This window comes from Cynocephalus volans, chromosome 10 (assembly GCF_027409185.1).
Source record: "Cynocephalus volans isolate mCynVol1 chromosome 10, mCynVol1.pri, whole genome shotgun sequence".
Taxonomy (NCBI): domain Eukaryota; kingdom Metazoa; phylum Chordata; class Mammalia; order Dermoptera; family Cynocephalidae; genus Cynocephalus; species Cynocephalus volans.
Window position 1 is genome coordinate 21,288,945 of NC_084469.1, and position 18,538 is coordinate 21,307,482.

General features: G+C 38.0%; 2 protein-coding genes across 2 annotated transcripts in view; one reads left to right on the plus strand and one right to left on the minus strand.

Annotated features, from left to right (window-relative positions):
• Window positions 1–2,860: 2,860 nt before the first annotated feature.
• Window positions 2,861–6,080, minus strand: ZNF830 (zinc finger protein 830). The gene has a single exon (XM_063111623.1). It carries the CDS (start codon window positions 6,074–6,076, stop codon window positions 4,940–4,942), a length of 1,137 nt encoding a protein of 378 aa, XP_062967693.1. The 5' UTR covers window positions 6,077–6,080; the 3' UTR covers window positions 2,861–4,939.
• Window positions 6,081–6,216: 136 nt separating this feature from the next.
• The window catches only part of CCT6B (chaperonin containing TCP1 subunit 6B), a 32,692-nt gene continuing 20,370 nt past the window's right edge, over window positions 6,217–18,538 (plus strand). Inside the window, 6 exon segments of the mRNA XM_063109807.1 lie at window positions 6,217–6,353; window positions 8,726–8,780; window positions 10,765–10,834; window positions 11,223–11,348; window positions 11,351–11,397; window positions 13,315–13,418. Of these exon segments, the coding sequence (XP_062965877.1) occupies window positions 6,217–6,353; window positions 8,726–8,780; window positions 10,765–10,834; window positions 11,223–11,348; window positions 11,351–11,397; window positions 13,315–13,418 (539 nt within the window).

The window sequence follows — 18,538 nt, forward strand, 5'->3', positions numbered from 1 at the left end:
TTGTGACTAGGACAGACAAGCTCCCTGCCCTCACGGAGTTTACATTCTGGTGGGGAGAGACATTAACTTATATACAAATAAACTAGCTAATTTAAGATAGTGATAAGTTTAACAAATTCATAAAACAATGATAGAGAGTGATGGGAGGTGGAGGGAAGGCTGTTTATACCATCTGAGAAAGGGGCATTAGGGCTGAGAACTGAGTGATGAAGAGAGAAGACTGCCATGCTATCTGCAGTCAGGTTCTAAGCAGAGAACCACAAGGGCACAAGCCCTGGAATGGCACATTTGAGGACTAGAAAGCTAGCCAGCGAAAACTGGGACATAGAGAATAAAGGGGAAGAGTACAGATGAAGTTAGAGAGGTAGGTAACGAAGTGTGTACTCATGATCACATTCAGCCCACACAGTGCTTTTGAGATTTTACTAAAAAAATCCTGACTTGCAATTTCTCTTGAAGATTAAAAACAAAACAAAACCCAAAAAACTAGGCCATTCCACCATGCTAGACATTATTCCCGAGTGAAAACAATTGCCTTCAACGTAGAGCAGTTATGCTCTCCTGCCCGCTTTCTTCTCCGTTTAATGTCATCAGTTCATAAGTAGTAGACATTTGTATTGTCAATCCCTGAGCACCAGGTAGGTTAATAAGGACTTGGATTTTTTTTCCCCCTCAGTGTGACAGAAGCATATAATGAAGGGTTTTAAGTGACAGAATGACTTGATCTAAATTTTTATTAGATCACTCTACTTTGTTGATAATAGTTTGTGGCTAGTGTGGGGAGAGGAAACAAAAAATGAAAGAAATGTTGATGGCTAGAACCAGTGGAGACAGAAAGAAGTGGACAGATTAGAGGTAGAGCTGACAGAACTTCACTAATGCATTAAATTTGGGGTATAAGGGAAGGGAGTGAAGGATGACTCCCAGGGTTTGCCTTGAGCACCTGGGTGGGTGGTGCTGCCATTTACTGAGATAGGAAAGACTAAGAGGACAGTTTTGGGAAGAAAATCAGAGCTCTGTTTGAAGTTTACTAAATTTAGGGCACCCAGTGGACATCTGAGTGGAATGTTAGATAGGCAGTTAGATGAGCCAGAAGATTTGGAGGAAAATCAAGGTTGGGGATCTAAATTGGGAGTCTTCACTACATAGGTGATATTTAAACCCATGGGAATGGATGAGATCACTGAGGGAGGAAATGCAGATACAGAATTCATTGGGGTTGGGTGGTTAGAGCATGGTGCTAACACCAAGGTCCAGGGTTCGATTCTTGCACTGGCCAGCTGCCACAAAAAAAAAAAAAAAAAAGCGGTAGTAGGGGGGTGGGGGTGGGGGGAAGCAGTAGAATGCAGTAAGTTGCGGGATTTTTTTTTTTTTTCAAATGTAAATCTTCTGAGTTCCTGGGTCATAAGGGATATTAGACTTTTCAGTATTAAAAAGCAATCTAAGGTCATCTACCTACCCATCACTCTTACCCATTTATTTACTCAATCCCCCTGCACAACTTCTAGCCAAGTAGTTAGCCAATTAATTGGTGCTTCACTGGCAGGAAACACACTATTTCCATTTAGACCTTCTGTTCTTTGTTCATTAAAATGAGTCCATGTCTCACTGTACTCCAGTCACACCCACCAGAAATTATATATCCTCATTTCATAGCCAAGCAAACTAAAGTTCAGAGAGCTGACTGCCCAAGATCATTAACCATTGAAAGGTAGAGTGGGAACATGAGCCAGGGTCTTCTGTTGCCAATTTCCTTGTTCTTTCCAGTATTCCATACTAATCTAGGGATTATTACTATTAAAGATTTTAGGTCTAAATTATAATTTTCCCTGCAATTTTAATTCCACATCATCCTATTTTGTTCCCTGGTGTGTAAAAAGCAGTCATTAATTCCATTATTAAATGAAAAATGTGAAAGCATTTTGCAGATTTTAAGGTACCGAAGATTTGAGAGCTAGTTGGATCAGCACTTTTTCTTCCAAGCTAGGGGGACTGTTTTAAATTGGTAAGTGAAGTGGGTGACAGGATACCTTTATAGCATTTACAACAATTCTATATTGTGGTGCTGGGTGAATAAGTGGGCTCTCTAAAAATAGAAGTGACTAGAAGGAATCCTTGGGACCAATTCTTACAATTTAGAAACAGTGGTGGGTATTCAGTCTAATGTGAAAACCTATGACTCAGCTTAAATAAGGTATAATGGAGCTTTTCAATGTCTGGAGGATCAGGAAGGATCCACTAACGACTGTGGCTGTTTATATTGATCTCAAATTCAACAGATTTATTGAGTACTGATTATACTCTGGGATACAGAGCACTGGGATCAGATTTTGAGGGCTTTTTGTCCTTCTTAAAAGCTCAGTGGGGGTTCATATGAGTAGTAACACACACCTCGTACCCTTAAGCTCTTCTTTAATTGGGTTACAATTAAGGACTGAATCTTCAAGGAAAAATTGTTAGAGAAAGTTCAAATTCTTTATAGCATGGCATTTAAGCCCTTCCATATTGTTCATAATCTACCTTTCCAGTCACAACTCCCATTGTTGCCAGGAATGAACCCTCTGCTCTAGTCAAATTGACCTGCTTATTACCTCCTGAGCACGTTTTATTTTTTCACTGGGTACTTTTCTCTTTAGATCTGTGCTGTTCTTTATGGTAGCCACTAGTCACATACAGCTACTGAATACTTGAAATGTGGCTAGTTTATTGAGATGTGCTGTATTAGATATATCCAAATTTCAAAAATGTAGAACAGAAAGGTAAAATATTTCATCAAGTTTTAAAATATTGATTACATATTGAAATATTAATATTTTGGATATATTGGATTAAATAAAACACAAACTAATTTCACCTGTTTGACTCTTTAATTGGCTATTAGAAAATTTAAAATATATACTCCTATATGGCTTGCATTGTATTTTTATTGGACAGTGATCTTCTACATCATTAGCCGAGACAGAACTGGGCCCACCATTCAAACCCATCTTTGTACTTTTTTGCATGCTGAAATAATAAAGTGATGAATGAAAGAAAATTGTAAGTATGGGTTCATACATTTGAGGAAGGAAAGCCCTCTGTGTCATCAAACTGAAGTTATTATCACTGATCAGCTGGTAGATCAAGAAAGCCAAGACTGTGCCAGAGGCAGTAGGACAGTTAATGTGTGGCATGCATCAACTTCTCAGTAAGTGTTAGATAACTTCTTTTGGGCATTGACACTAAAAACAAACAAAATAACCCTTGAGTCCCATCTTTATCCCTCCTGTTTTTCTTCTTCAACTTCTAGTCACTAAAATGTTAGCTATTCCTGTGAAATCCTTTCAATTCTATTCCTTTTTCCCTAAATCATATCTAATCAAAGTCTTACTCACCTTGCTTTTGTCTTTTTTTTTGATGACCGGTAAGGGGATCTTAACCCTTGACTTGGTGTTGTCAGCACCACGCTCACCCAGTGAGCTAACTGGCCATTTCTATATGGGATCCGAACCCGTAGCCTTGGTGTTATCGGCACTTCCAAGTAGTCTCCCAGCTTCCTTCTCCCCTTCCTGTGTTCATTCTGTTCTATATACTGCAACAAGAATAATCTTCCATATTTCTTTGCCAATATAATGTTTTACTCAAAAACCTCCAGTTTATTTCCACAGTGCCTGCAGGAAGAATTCTTTCACCTAGCATTCAAGGTTTTTCAAACCTTATCTCTTGGTACTCTGGTCCTTCAAACCTGGGCTTTAGTGAAACTATACTGAGTTAATAAAATACTTAGAACCCTGCCTAGCCTATACTAAGAACTATACAAGTCTTAGCTATTATTACTGCTTACTTTTATTTGAATATGCTGTATGCATTTTTATCTCTGGGAACACTGCTCTTTTCCATTTCAATACCTCAGTTTTCAAAGGGAGGAGTTATTTAAACCATCACTGACCAGTTCAAGCTGATTATTACTGCTGGAAAGACAACCTAAATATCCCTCTTATAATAAAGAACCTGTAACTATTAACTCTAATTTACCACAAAATAATAAGTGTTAATATTTCTTTCATTCTCATCTTTGTACCTTTTGGCATGCTTAAATAATAGAAATAAAAGGTAGTATTTCGTTCATTCAGTAAACAATAAATTTATGGAATGTGTTATTTATAAAAAAAGCAAAGCCCGAAAAAATATAAATGGGTTCTGGATTTAGGGCAGTTGCTCTCCAACTTTGGCGTATATTAGAATAAACTTGGAATTTTCATAAATACAGTTGCTTGGGTCCCACCCCAGATTACTGAATCTCTCTAAGGGAAGGACTTAGGCACTTGCATTTTTTCAAACGTTCATAGATGGTTCTCAAGTGCACCTCCATCTGAATTACTGGTCTAGGCAAGAGAAACTTTGGATGAAAGAGATTGGTTATGTTTGATACATATTTTTCTCGATGTTCTCCTAAATTATGTTTTGAAAATAAAATACTCAACTAGAGAACAGATTAACCTAAAACGACTTACGTGTTTATGAGCAGTATTTTAAAAAACAAAACAAAAAACACCACAAAAACCCAACCCTTCGAGTTGGATTTAGGAGTCAGAAAAAGACATACATCCCAAATAGTATACCAAGTATTCCTCTACAAGCTTGTCTGTTGGTCTGACTTATATTAATTTATAAATTTCAAAACAGAATTACTTAAGTAAATATATAGTTAACTATGTATAATATTTATAACACACATTTTACAACTCAAAATTATAGTTAAGCCTGGATGTTTGAAAACTTGGCAGTTTGGAATACAACACTTAAAAAATTTCAAAAACAAGTGTATCTCAAAAACATTTTACACCAATTTTCTAAATTGCTGTTACTCACTGGCTCATTTTATCTCAACAATCCAGTTAGGAGACAACATTTTTAAAACAATAGCAGAGGCTGTTAGAAATCTTGGGTCTTTAAAACCTTATAACAAAGCCCCTTTCACCCTCCAATCCTGAGACAACAAATCCTGTAGTTCTCCCTCATCATCGCTGTCAGCATTCTCCTCTTCCTTTCTCTGTAGTTCTTGTATGGTCAGAACCTCTTTAAGCTTATTTTTTATTTCATCCTGGCGATTCCGCAGCTTTTCTACCCGACGGTAACATTCTATCTGTTCATCGATCTCCCCAATCTGGCGGTCCAGCCGTCCCTCTTCATCCTCTTCAGCAACTATGGCTTCAGAAATAGTGTTGACCTGCCTCATGGCTTTTTGAAATTCGTCCCACTCTTTGTCCATCTGATCCTTTGGGGCATCAACCTTCCGAACTCTTGCATCTACCTCAGGGTCGTCAAAAAAACCTTCTGGTAATGCTTCCGCGGTGTTTTCTCTTCTTTCCACCACTTTTTCATGTATTTCTGCTTTCTCAATCGACCCTGAATGAGGAATTAAGGGGGCCTTGGGAGGCTTTGTATTAAGGCAATGGTGTGGCAGCGCACTATTTGTTGCCTCCCGCAAGGAGGAAAGTGAGTGGTCCTTGTTCTCTGCGTCGCGCGGCTCGTTGGCGTCCCCCGCTTTTCCTTCTCCTCCACCCTCCTCCTCTTCCTCCTCCTCTTCGTCTTCATAATCAGGGAGTAAACCGAGTCCCGAAGGCTTACTGGCAGTCGCTCTAGTGGACTCCTTTCCTGTTTTGTCACAGTTGGTGGACAAAGCGGATGTGGAAGGCAGTACCTGAGGCACCGAGGGGGCCCTCGCTCTCTTCGCATCTCGGCCATCTGCATCCGGTGCCTTCCGCTTGGCGGACTGAGGCGCCACACTGACCGACGGACCCTGGATGCCTTCCTTCGCGCCTTTCAGCTTGGCCACTTTCTCTCGGTGCTGCTTTCCCAGGACATGAGTCTGCCACAGGAGCTCGCTCTTAACCGGCGAGTTACACAAGGCACAACTCAGCTGCCCCAAACGGTTGTACTTCGCGAATGGAGATTCTATCCGTTTCCGGTTAGTGCTCTGACGCTGCTTCTCCTTCATCAACCGTCGCAGTTCGTCCTGATTCACCACTCGCTTCCCTGCCGGAGTCCGAGCAGAGGCGGAGGATGCCATCTTTGCGACCAGATCACAGGCCATTCTGGCTTCCGTCCTGGCGAGGCCTGAGAACGTCACTTCCGGTCTGGGCGATGATTGGCAGAGGAGAGTGGGGCGTGGCGGCGGTGGGGTTTCCTGTGAGAGTCGCGGCTGGGGCCGTTATTTGCCCCAACCGTCTGTCGATGGCTGTAATAAAGGCGGTGAACTCCAAGGCTGAGGTGGCGCGGGCCCAGGCGGCCTTGGCTGTCAATATATGCGCCTCCCGAGGGCTGCAGGATGTGCTGCGGACCAATTTGGGCCCTAAGGGTACCTTGAAAATGTGATACGGCGGTTGGAGCGGTGGTTAGGCCGCCGGGCGATCACTGAGTGTCGGGGCGCTTACCGAGGCAGACGTTCCGCGAAGTCGTTAGAGCGATGCGGTCGCTCCTGTGGGCCTGGTTTCCCTCATTCTCATTCCTGCCCTGAGGACATCTCTACCTGGTGGCGCAGGACGAGAAAAGCCTCCCCGAGGGCCCATGTGTTAAGCTGTGACTCCCCCCCCCCCCCGCCCCTTTCGTTAAGGTTCTTTTTTTTTTTTTTTTTTTTTAAAGATGACCGGTAAGGGGATCTTAACCCTTGATTTGGTGTTGTCAGCACCACGCTCCCCCAAGTGAGCTAACCGGCCATCCCTATATGGGATCTGAACCCGTGGCCTTGGTGTTTTCAGCACCGCACTCTCCCGAGTGAGCCACGGGCCATTACTCTGTGACATAATTTTGTTTTCGTGTGGCAGTGGGCAGTAGTGGAAAGGGAATGGGCTTTGGAACCAGGTAGTCATGGGTTCAAATTCAAGTTCCATAAAATTCTAGCTGTGAGTACTTAGGCAAGTTACTTGAAAGCTCTGTGCCTACTTCATATCTATTCATCCTTTTAGCAAAAATCTATTAAGCACCGTTTTCGTTAGTCAAGAGTGAGGGAAAGAGACTGTGGTGAGGGCAGAAAGGAATAATATACATCTATCCTCATAGGAATAAGAAAAATAAATTAGTGTTAATGGTAAAAGAGGGCACTTAAATACTAGATGCTGGGAACACAGAAATGACTAAGATACAGTTTCTGTTCTTAAGGAGATGTGGTAGAGACAGATGTGCTAATTATATATAGGTGCATATGATTCTACTGAGGAAAGGGACTAATTACTGATGGGTTGAAGGAAAAACCTCTCGAATAACAGATGATGTTTGATCAGAGTCTTAAAGAAAGAAAAAGCATTCACCACTTGGAGAAGGGAGAGAAGGCTAGGTAGTTTCAGGGATAAGAAAGTCCAATCGTGTAAATCCAACATAAGTGAAAAGAAAACATGGTGTGTAATAGAGAACCAAAAGATTTGCTTGTGGGAGGGTAGTAGATGAGGCAGGGTAGATAGACAAAAGCCAGATTAGGAAAAGTCAAGTATATCATTGCTAAATTAGTATGGATTTTATTTTGAAGATGATGGAGAACATAAAAATCTTTGAAGGATTTTTTATCATGGAACTGACTGAGTCACATTGCCTTATAGAATGATAATTTAACGTAGTGTAGAGGGCAGATTAAAACTGGGAGGTTTCAGGATGTTGTCTAAGTTGTTCAAGGTAGAGGTGATGATGACAGGAGAAATGGAGAAAAGATTAAGAGATATTTAAGGGCCCGCCTGTAGCTCACTTGGGAGAGTGCAGTGCTGATAACACAAAGGCCACTGGTACGGATCCTATATAGGGATGGCCGGTTGGCTCACTGGCTGAGCGTGGTGCTGACAACACCAAGCCAAGGGTTAAGATCCACTTACCGGTCATCTTTAAAAAAAAAAAAAAAAAAAGATTTCTTGGACAATTATAACTGGAAATAACAATAGAACTTTTTTTTTTTTTTTTTGCTAAAATAATGCCTTTTATTGGAATTATATACCCCATTTAAAAATGAAATATTTAAAATATAGAAAGAGGTAAAAATTGCTCAGGTACCCATGAATAATGGTCTAAGAAAGAAAATACCACTGACAAAGCTGAAACCAAATTATGCACCTTTGAAAAAATAATGGGAGGGCTGGTCAGTTAGCTCAGTTGGGAGAACATGGTACTGAGAACACCAAGGTCAAGAGTTCGGATTCCCTTACTGGCCAGCCATCAAAAAATAAATAAAGAATAACCAGAGAAAAATTACAGGTTTTCCATATTGAATTAATCACCAATCTAATTTTATTTTCCTTTATAAACCATCTACTCTAGCCAGACTTTCATTCGCTAGCCTCTGAAATCATCACGCTCATTTCTACCTTTGTGCCTTTGTTCAATCTATATTCATTTCTTAGCATTACTTATCTCTTTTCTCTAAGTATTTGAATTTTTCTCTCTTTCAAGGATTGTTTCAGCAAATCATAAACTGGTGAAAGTGCTAGAATTATTATGTCTTTATATTTCATTTAGTATTGGGAATTATCTATTAATTCAGTACCTTATCTGAGCTTATCTCAGTTAAAATGCTTCTTGCTGTAAGCAGTAGAAACTTGACTAAAACTCAAACAATAAGGAAATTATTATCTCTCATCATGGAACATTGAGAGGTAGATAAGGCCGGCTCCAGGGTTAGTAGATTAAAAAATTCAATCATCGATAAAGTAGCTGGGTTCTTTCTGTCTCAGCACTTTCACACACAATGCTGTTTTGTCTTAAGGCTTATTTCTGTGTGCAAGACTGTCAGAGGAAGTCAGGGCAACCTGCTTCGCTTAGTAACACTCAGCCGGAGAGGGCCAGGGGAAGCCATCACCCAACTGTGGAATATAAATCCTTCCTTTAATATGATTGGGCCAACTTTAGTCTTATGGCCATCCTAAACCAGTAACAGGGGAATTGACTTAGACTAATCACAATTCACTCCTTGAGCTAGGGATAGGGGCAGCTTCCTCTGAAGCACAGGTGGAAGAGAGGAACCTAACAAAATTAGGGTTGGTATAGGAAGAAAGCAGTTTGGGAAAGGTGAGATGCTGACAGACGTTGGCATAATTATGAAACTGTGTGGCCTGTACAGTGACAGAGCTACGCAAACGATATGATAGAGGCAGTGAGGAGGGAGGGATGTTCCTAAACTAGTCTGCAGTAGTCAGTTAACTAGCTAAGCGCTCTCTGAAGCAAGTAAGGCCTGGGCTAAATCTTCAGGATGAGGAGGATTGAGCCAGGTTAGAGAATAAGGAGTGAGGAGAATGGCATTCAAGGCAGAAGGAACTACATGAGCAAAGGCACAAAGGAGAAGCAACAAGGCACTGTATAGAGCTACAGGCAGTTTGGTGTTGCTGAAGGTTAAAGGGATGTGGAGAACAGGCTGGAGAAAGAGGTGGGGTCACTAAGTGCATGTAGTATGTGAACCAAGAAGCGTACACTTTATCCTGCTGTGAACAGACCAAACTTATCAACATATTCATGACTGATATGGTCAGATTGGCAATTTAAATATTTGGGAGACAGTTTTAAGGGAGTCAAGATCAGAGGTTCTCACAGTAGTCCGAATGAGAGATTGTGAGGTCCTAGACCAAGGATCATGACACAAGCTGTAGGGTCAGGTCTTGTGGGTTTAAACTGTGGCTTCACTTCTTACTAGCTTGGTGATCTAAAGCAAGTTACATTATCCCTTTAAGACCTGGTCTCCTCATCTGTGAAACAGGAATAATAATAACATGCACTTCATCGTGTTGTTGAGAGGATTAAATTAAATAATTTATGTAAAACCTTTAGTGCCCAGCAGAAATGCTCAACAAATGTCCACTTTCAAAGGTTATTATGGGACTGATGTAAAGGAAAGGAGGGGAGGGAATAAATTAAACCTAGTGCCAGCTTTCACAAAGTTTGTGTATTATTTTGCAGAACAAACAATTCTATTCTTTTTTTTTTTTTTTTTTTTTTTTTTTTTTTTTTTAAAAGATGACCGGTAAGGGGATCTTAACCCTTGACTTGGTGTTGTGAGCACCACGCTCAGCCAGTGAGCGAACCGGCCATCCGGATATGGGATCCGAACCCGGGGCCTTGGTGTTATCAGCACCGTACTCTCCCGAGTGAGCCACGGGCCGGCCCAAACAATTCTATTCTTATAAAAACAATTTTTGGTCATAATTTCAGACCTGTAGAAAAGTTGCAAGAATGTTACAAAGAATTCCTCTATACTTTTTACCCATATTCTCCAAGTATCATCATTTTTCTCCTCTACCTTGACCCACTTTCTCTCTCTCTCCTATATATGTACATATACATGTGCAATGTATGTATATAGATGAGGGTACTTCCAAAGGTTCATGGAAAGATTTGTATTATCTTTTAGTACCATTCTTCACCACCTTTTTGAAGTACCCTCGTATTTCTTAAATCCAGGAATTCTCTTATATAACAACAGTATCATTATAAAAAACAGGAAATTAATATTAACATTGACACATTGATACATTACTATGATTTAATCTGTAACGTTTGTTCAAATTTCCCCACGTGTCCTTTATATATATATATATATATATATATATATATATATATAAAATCTAGGCTTATGCATTGCATTCATTTGTTGTGTTCCTTAATTCTTTTTTAAGCTGGAATAGTTCCTGAGCCACCTTTTGTGCTTCATGAGACTGCTACTTTTAAGGAGTACAGGCCAGTTATTTTGTAGAATGTCCCTCAATTTGGATTTGTCTGTTTCCTCACAATTAAACTCAGGTTATGAATTTTTAGCTGGGATACCATGGAAGTGCTGTTCTTCTGAATGTGTTGCATCAGGAGGCACATGATGTCTATCTGTCCCATTATTGTGATGTTAAATTAACTTAGATCCCCTGGTGAAAGTGTCTACCACTTTTCTGCAAAGCTGGTTTTCCCCCTCTGCATTGAAAGGAGTCCTTTCCTTTGTGCCCATTCAGAAGGGTAACACATGACAACAATGTAGTCATAATATTTGGCAATAAAAAGGATTTTTGTAATTTTTTGTATTAGACTTGCAGCTTTTCTGTAAGTTTAAGATTGTTTCAGATATGAAGCATTGAAAAATGTCTTGTAAATTACAAACATACCCTTATATTTAGTGGCATTAATGAGGGTAACTTTTTTTTTGGACAGACCTATTAATAGGAGAGGATGGTTACTTTTACTTTCGGTGACTTGCTTTATAATTTATAATTTTATGTTGATGTAACAAGGTCTGCACCTTAGGATAATAGCAGAAGGATTTGAAGCTGCAAAGATAAAAGCACTTGAAATTTTGGAGGAAGTTAAAATAAAAAAGGAGATGAAAAGAGAAATCTTCTTAGATGTGGCTAGAACATTCTATGAACTAAAATTCATGCTGAACTGGCTGATGTGTTAATGGAGGTATGTGATTAAACATTTCCGTTCAGAGTGAATATAGCCTAACACAGGGTGATATTTTTCTTTATCCTGTAATATAATCAAGTATTGCATGTAGTTCTTTTGAACATAAAATAAAATAGAGAAGACAAACATTTGTAGGCTTACCTATGGCCTAGATTTGATTGGCCGGAACAGTACAAGCGTACTTCAAAAAGTTGGAGAAAAATAGAGTTAAAAGATAATATGAATCTTTCCATGAACTTTTTGAAGTATCCTTGTATTTGTAATTTTTCAGAACTGTCATTTTAGGCCCTTGACATTACTTGAAAGTTGGGAGGGGATTGGATGATATGAGGTGACACATGGTGAAGTTATTTTTGGCAGTGTTCCTTGTAGTTAAGATTACCACTTTAATGAACCATGATTTGTCTGATGTGTAGTATTCTCATCTGAGAAATGCATATTTGTTTTGTTTACTTCCAGAGGTAAAATATGCATACTATAAAGGCAAGATTGTCTAGGTATTCTGGAAAGTCTTTAATCATGTAGCTATTGTTTGATGATACCTTTATTGTTCCTCAGCTTTACAGTTTACGAAACCTGAATATCTTAATTTATTAGGAATGAATTCATGGCAACCAAATTCACAAGACATTGACATACAAAGCAGAATGCCATCTTATTAATTTACTCTGAGAAATACAAATACCAAATGTACTGAACACCTGAGTTGCTTCTGGTCAGTTCTTTTTACCAGTGGGAAAATCTATATGGGAAATCATATTAAGATTAGATAATCTCTTGCTGAGCAGAGTGAGAATAAAGACTCTGCTCTGTTTGCTGCTGTTGGAGTATTCAGGTGGCCTAGAATCTTCATGCTATCTGGTTAGGGCACCCATTCTCTTTTGGAGTTAAAGAAACACTGATATTCTCATTATCCAATGGCCTTTGTCTTATTTCCTATTAGGCTCCAGAACCAAATATTGTGTTACCTCAGGCAAACTTTTCTAAGGTATAGTGTTTTTCTTTTCTTTCTTTTTGCTTTGCTTATATTTTAGGGTGGTTATACCTTATATCTTAATTTCTATAGTCAATTATTTTCATATTATTTTCTAAGCTAAGCAAAAAGATGTGTTGTGCAGTGGTTCTTAAATTGCATATCCCTGGGGATATGTGGCAGAATAAATGAGACACATCTTCTGGAGTGTCAATTTTACTTTACAATTTTGGGGAAAAGCATTATTTTCACATTGAAACCCATGTATATATTGTGGCATGACATGGAAACTTTTCTTGATGAAACATGAGACTTAAAAATTATAAGTTATTATAGCCAGAAAGTTTGAACTCTTCCCTTATATTAAATTTCCTCCGTTTCCATTGGTGGAAAAATTTGGGTAGTGTTGGTATGATAGAAAGAGCAGTAGCATGGCAGTTAAACAGACCTGAATTCTAGTCCTGTCTCTGTCACTAGCTGTTAGATCTTATGTCAAGATGGTCACTTTTTTTTTTTTAAAGATGACTGGTAAGGGGATCTTAACCCTTGACTTGGTGTTGTCAGCATCATGGTCACCCAGTGAGCTAACTGGCCATCCCTATATGGGATCCAAACCTGTGGCCTTGGTGTTATCAGCACCACACTCTCCCGAGTGAGCTGCGGGCCGGCCCAAGATGGTCACTTCTTAAGTCCTTGTCTAAATTTCCTTTTCTGTGAAATAAAGAGTTTGGACCTGATGATCTCTGAAGTTCCTTTAGACTCTAAAGTATCCGTTGGCATTGACTGTTATTAGTGCCCATAATAAAATGGCACTTGTGACCTTGACCTGTGTTTTGAAGCCTGAAACCCTATATCTGTTTATTCTGGTGATAGATTTCTTGGGCCAGTGTTTTCTTCTAGTAGTCAAAATAATTAATTGTTCTCATTCACTTCTCTTTCAGGCTGCGGTGGATTCTGTTTTGGCTGTTAGAAGACCGGGTTACCCAATTGATCTCTTCATGGTAGAAATCATGGCGATGAAGCATAAATCAGAAACAGATACAAAGTAACTTTCATAAACTTTGACAGTACATAGCTTCTAGAATATTTGGTCCTCTTCAGATATTTTTCATTAATTTAATTAGTTACTTTTATTCAACATCAATCTATTCAGTATTAAACATATATTAATTGGGTACTTGCCATGAGCCAGTCACTGTTATAGGTCCTGGGAGTGAAGAGTAAACAAAAGAGAATTTGTTTCCCCTAGAAGCTTACATTTCTAATTGAAACAGATAGTTAAAAATCTAAATAATCGTGTATGATTTTATAGTGGCCAGGGAAGGCCATTCTGATAAGAAACTAAATTAGAGAACTAAGAGGTCTTGGAAGGAATAAAGGAGCTAGCCATGTGCATGTCTGGAAGAAGAGTGTTCTAAGCAAAGGGAATAACAGTTGAAAAGTTCCTGAGGCAGAAGTGTGCTTGGGATGTTCCATTGTGCCCTGGAGCACAGTGAGAGAAGAAAGTAGTAGGAGAGAGGTAAGAGGGGCCTGATTATGTAGTACCCTGTTGATTTTAGATTTTGCTCTTTTTAAACTTTTCTATTATGAAAAATTCTAAAGGTATGTAAATAGAGAGAGAATAGAATAGGGAACTCCCACATAACCTATATCACTGTTACCTATATCAGTTTGCAATATATGGCTAATCTTATTTCAACTATACCCCTCCTTCCTCCCCCACCCAGATTGGTTTATTTTGAAGCAAATTCAGTATCCTATTTCACCTGTAAATACTTGATTATCTATAAAATATAAGCCCCCATTTTACTTAAAATATCCACAAAACATCATCACATCTAAAATATTAATAGCTCATTATTATCATATATCTGTTTGTATTCCAATTTTAACAATTATCTCAGATTTTTTTCAGTTAATTTTGTTTGGATTAGGATCCAAACAATCTACCTACTGCATTTGATTGCTGTGTCTTTTAAGGCTTTGTTAGTTTATAGATTCTCTCTTAGCCTCATTGTTTATCTTGATAATTATTTTGAAGAAGACCGGCTGTTTGTCTTGAAGTGTTTTTGTCTTAAGATTTTTGCTACTTATGCCATTTTCCTAATGGTTATAGGACTAGTTAGGTTTTCTACTTATTTCTGGAATCATTTTGGTAAGTAATATTTTCAAAGAATTTGTTGATTTTGTCTAAGTATTTGGTATAAAATGTTTATAAATATCCTTTTTGGCATAAAATGTTCATAAAGATCCCATTTGCAAAAATCTCATGAAAGTATGAAAAAAAAAGTTAAAAAAGTTCTTGTTTGCAGGGTCTATAGTGATATCCCTGTTTTTTCTGGTGTTATTTATGCCTTCCCTTTTTTTTGATGAGTTCTGCCAGAGGTTTGTTTGTTTTTTGTTTCATAGTGTCTTTCTCTTTATTTTATTTCTTTATCTCTTTTGAGATTTCGGGAGACTTATTTGCTGCATTTACTTTTTGGGATAGCTACTTAAGTCGTTAATTTTCAGCCTTCTTTTGCAATGCAGAATTTAAGGACTTAAATTTTCCTCAAAGTTCTATTCAGCTGCATCACTCAAGTTTTGATATGTTAGTTTTATAATTTTTATTCAGTTTAAAATATTTTCTAGTTTCCATTAGAAGTATGTTTTAAGAAATATTTCAAGATATTTGCGAAAATTTACTTATCTTATTAATGATAAGTAGTTTAATTACATTATGGTTAAACAATCAATATGTTCTATGAGATTTAACTCTTTTGAAATTTGTTGAGACTTGCTTTATGGCTCAGTTTATAGTCAATTTTTGTTAATGTTTCATGTCTTGAAAATAATGTAAGCTGCAGTTGTTAGGTACAATTTTATATACACGTCCAGTTAGATCAAGGGATCAGTTGTATTAATCCGGTTGTTCAGACCTTCTATATCCTTACTGGAGTTTTGACTCTTTATTCTATCTATTACCAAGAGAGATATATTAATATCTTCCAATATCATTGTAGATTTGTTTATATTTTCTTATAGTTTTGCTTTATATACTTTGAGACTATCTTATGAGATACAAACCATTTTTAAAGCATTATATTTTCCTGGTGCATTGAACTTTGTACCAGTATGGAATGACCATCTTTTCTCTAGTAATGTCTTAAAAGTGTAATTTGTCCTGTGTTGATATAGCTGTTGTACCAGCTTTTTTAGTTAGTATTTGCCTGTCATATCTTTGTGCATGTTTTTACAATCTTTCTCTCCTTATGTTTTAGGTAATTTTTTTTTGTCAGAGCCAGATAGACAGATTTAAAAATATTAAAGGTGATAATATTTATATTTTAACTGGAACATTTAATCCATTACGTTTAATACAGTTATGGATATATATGATTTTAAATCTATCACATTGTTTTGTACTTATCCCCACTTTTCAATGTTTAATACTTTTAATCTTCTTTTCAATTTATTAAGTATTTTTGTCATTCCTTTTCCACTCGACTAGGCTGCAAGTTTCACATCTTTTTTGTAGTGTTTTTTCTTTTTTGTGATCAACCTAGAAATAATACCATAGACGCTTAACTTATAGAAGTCTAAACTTAATCAACGCCTTTACCTTCCTTCTAGGTAATATTTCCATTTACTCCCTCCCAACCCATGTTATTATTGTTATTGTTTTTTAACATCCCACTTGATACCATTATTATGTTTTATACAATGCTTGTAAAGATTTATCCTCATATTTCCAACTTGATTTGCTCTTTATAGCTTTTTACATTTCAGCCTTCCTTGGGATTACTTTCCTTCTGCCTAAAGTTTCCTTTAGTGATAGTTTGCTTGAGGCATGCTTTCAGTAGTTTGCCTGAAAATGCCTTTATTTCATCTTCATTCTTTGATACTTTCATTGTGTATGGAACTAGGTTGGCAATGATTTTCTTTCAGCTGATTGGAGATATCGTTCTGTGAAGAGGGTCTCCTATTAGACTCTCCACCTTGTGTGAGCCCTGACTTTTAATTCCGTCCTCTTCTCATTTTGAAGTCATTGAAACCAAAGTTCAGATTTGCGTGGATTGTCAAATGACTTTAGGATAAAAGTACCTGCATTTCTCTACTTACCTCTTGGGGTTTCTGTCTTATTTTCAGTTTTGGCCCAGTAGTTTTTTTACTATCTTCTAGCCCTTTAATGTTGTTAAGGTCTTTGTTTTCAACCCAGAATTTTGGTTGTTTTTGGCATTAGGTTTGGTCAAACTTAGTCTACCATTGCTAAGGCTAACAAGCTCTTCATTTATATTCCAGAAGAATATCTGTGGTTGTTGTATGGACAGTACACTGTAGAGCAAGTTGGGAGATGAGGGAGGTGCAAGGACAGAAACAGGAGACCTATTGTTATAGTACAGGTGTGAAATGAGAATGGTTTAGATCAAGGGTATACTTAGAAGGAAGGGGCAATAGGACTTGTTGATAGTTGGACATGAAACATGACATAAACTGAGGAGTCAAGGATGTATCTTGGGTTTTTGCATGACCAGTGGAGGTGCCGTATCTTGGGATGGAGAAGACTGGGAGGAGCAGGTTTGGGGAAATAAGTCAGGTTTCAATTTGGGCAATGTTATGTTTCAGATGCCTGTTAGGCATCCATGTAGGGATGTTGAGTAGTGAATTGGAGAGATGTGCCTGGAGTTTATAGTAGAGGTCTGGACTGGAAATATTTATCTGAGAGTTATCAATGTATAGATAATCCAAAGCTATGAAACTTAATGAGCTCATCTGGGAAGTGATTGTATATACACAGAGAAAAAATGAAGTTTAAGAATGAGCCCTGAGAACTCCAATATGTAGAGTCTGAGAAGGGGAGGTGGTGGTCAATGTGGTAGGAAAGCCAAGAGAGAGTAGTACCCCAGAAGCCAAGAGAAGAAAATGTTTCAAAAAGGAGAGAATAATCAACTGTGTTATATGCTGCTGAAAGTTTGAGTAAATTGTGAACTGAGAATTGATTGCTATATTTGGAAAACATTTAGTTTTTGGGTGGTTTTAATGAGAGTTGATTCAGTGAAGAGGTGGAAATGAAAATCAGATACAAGGTGGGTTCAAGAGAGAATGGTAAAGGAAGAAGTAGGAATGCAAATGTAGACAATTCAAGAAGAGTTTAGCTGTAAAGAGAACAGAGGAATGGGGCAGAAGCTAGAAGGAAATGTGGGAATGGAGCTGAGGGAGAAGAGCTCTTTGTTTTCAGGCTGAGAATTATTACAGGAAGTTTGTAGCTGATGAGGATGCTCCTACAGGCAAGAAGAATTGATATGGGGGAATAGGGGAGAATGTAGGAGCAGAGAGGGGAAATGGAATTTAGTAAACAAGTAGAGGAGCCGTTAACCTTAGAGAGGAGCATGGACAATTCATTCCTAGTAGTAGTAGGAAGTTCAGATTCAAGTGAAAATGGATTAATAAGAGGTAGTGATGGGACAATGTTTCTATTTTCCTGAAGGAGTAAGGTCATTTGTTGAGATAAAGGAAGAAGAGTGACAGAGGCTTGAAAAGTGAAGAATATTAAACATATAGTTTGCTTGGTTCTTCTAAATAAAATGTCTTCACACTCAGTTAAGAGTTGGAATAGTAATCTAGTTAGATTCAAATTTTGAAAACATAATTATGTTAAACAATTAAAAAAATATTTCTTTAGTGTATAACACATTAGTTGTAAAAGATTCATAAGTAGTAATGCCATTCCCTAAATATGTGTAAATAAATTTCACAAAGTATAAAAATATTTACTCTTGAAAGAATATTTGGAAAACAAGAAAATAAGCACCGTCCCCCCTGCCCCCCACCAATCATCTATAGTCCTGTCACCCAAGCATAATGCTACTCTTAGGTTCCTTCTGTTTTTCCTTTTTAATGCCAAGATGCTTAGTTTTTAAAAGAATAGTTATAATCATGCATTATGTAATGAAAGGACAAGTCGACACCAGTTGACGATCCACCGGAGAGAGCTCGTTTATTAGGTGGCACACACACATATATATAGGGCTTTTAGGGAAGGCTGATTGGCTTAAAATACAATCCCTACTTAGAGGGCAACCAGCGACATGATGGGGTGTGGCCGAGAAGGACTTATGTGATCTGGGTGTGATCCCTTGGGGCATTTGGGTTCTTACATGTACTATTTGTCATTCTGTGCTGTAT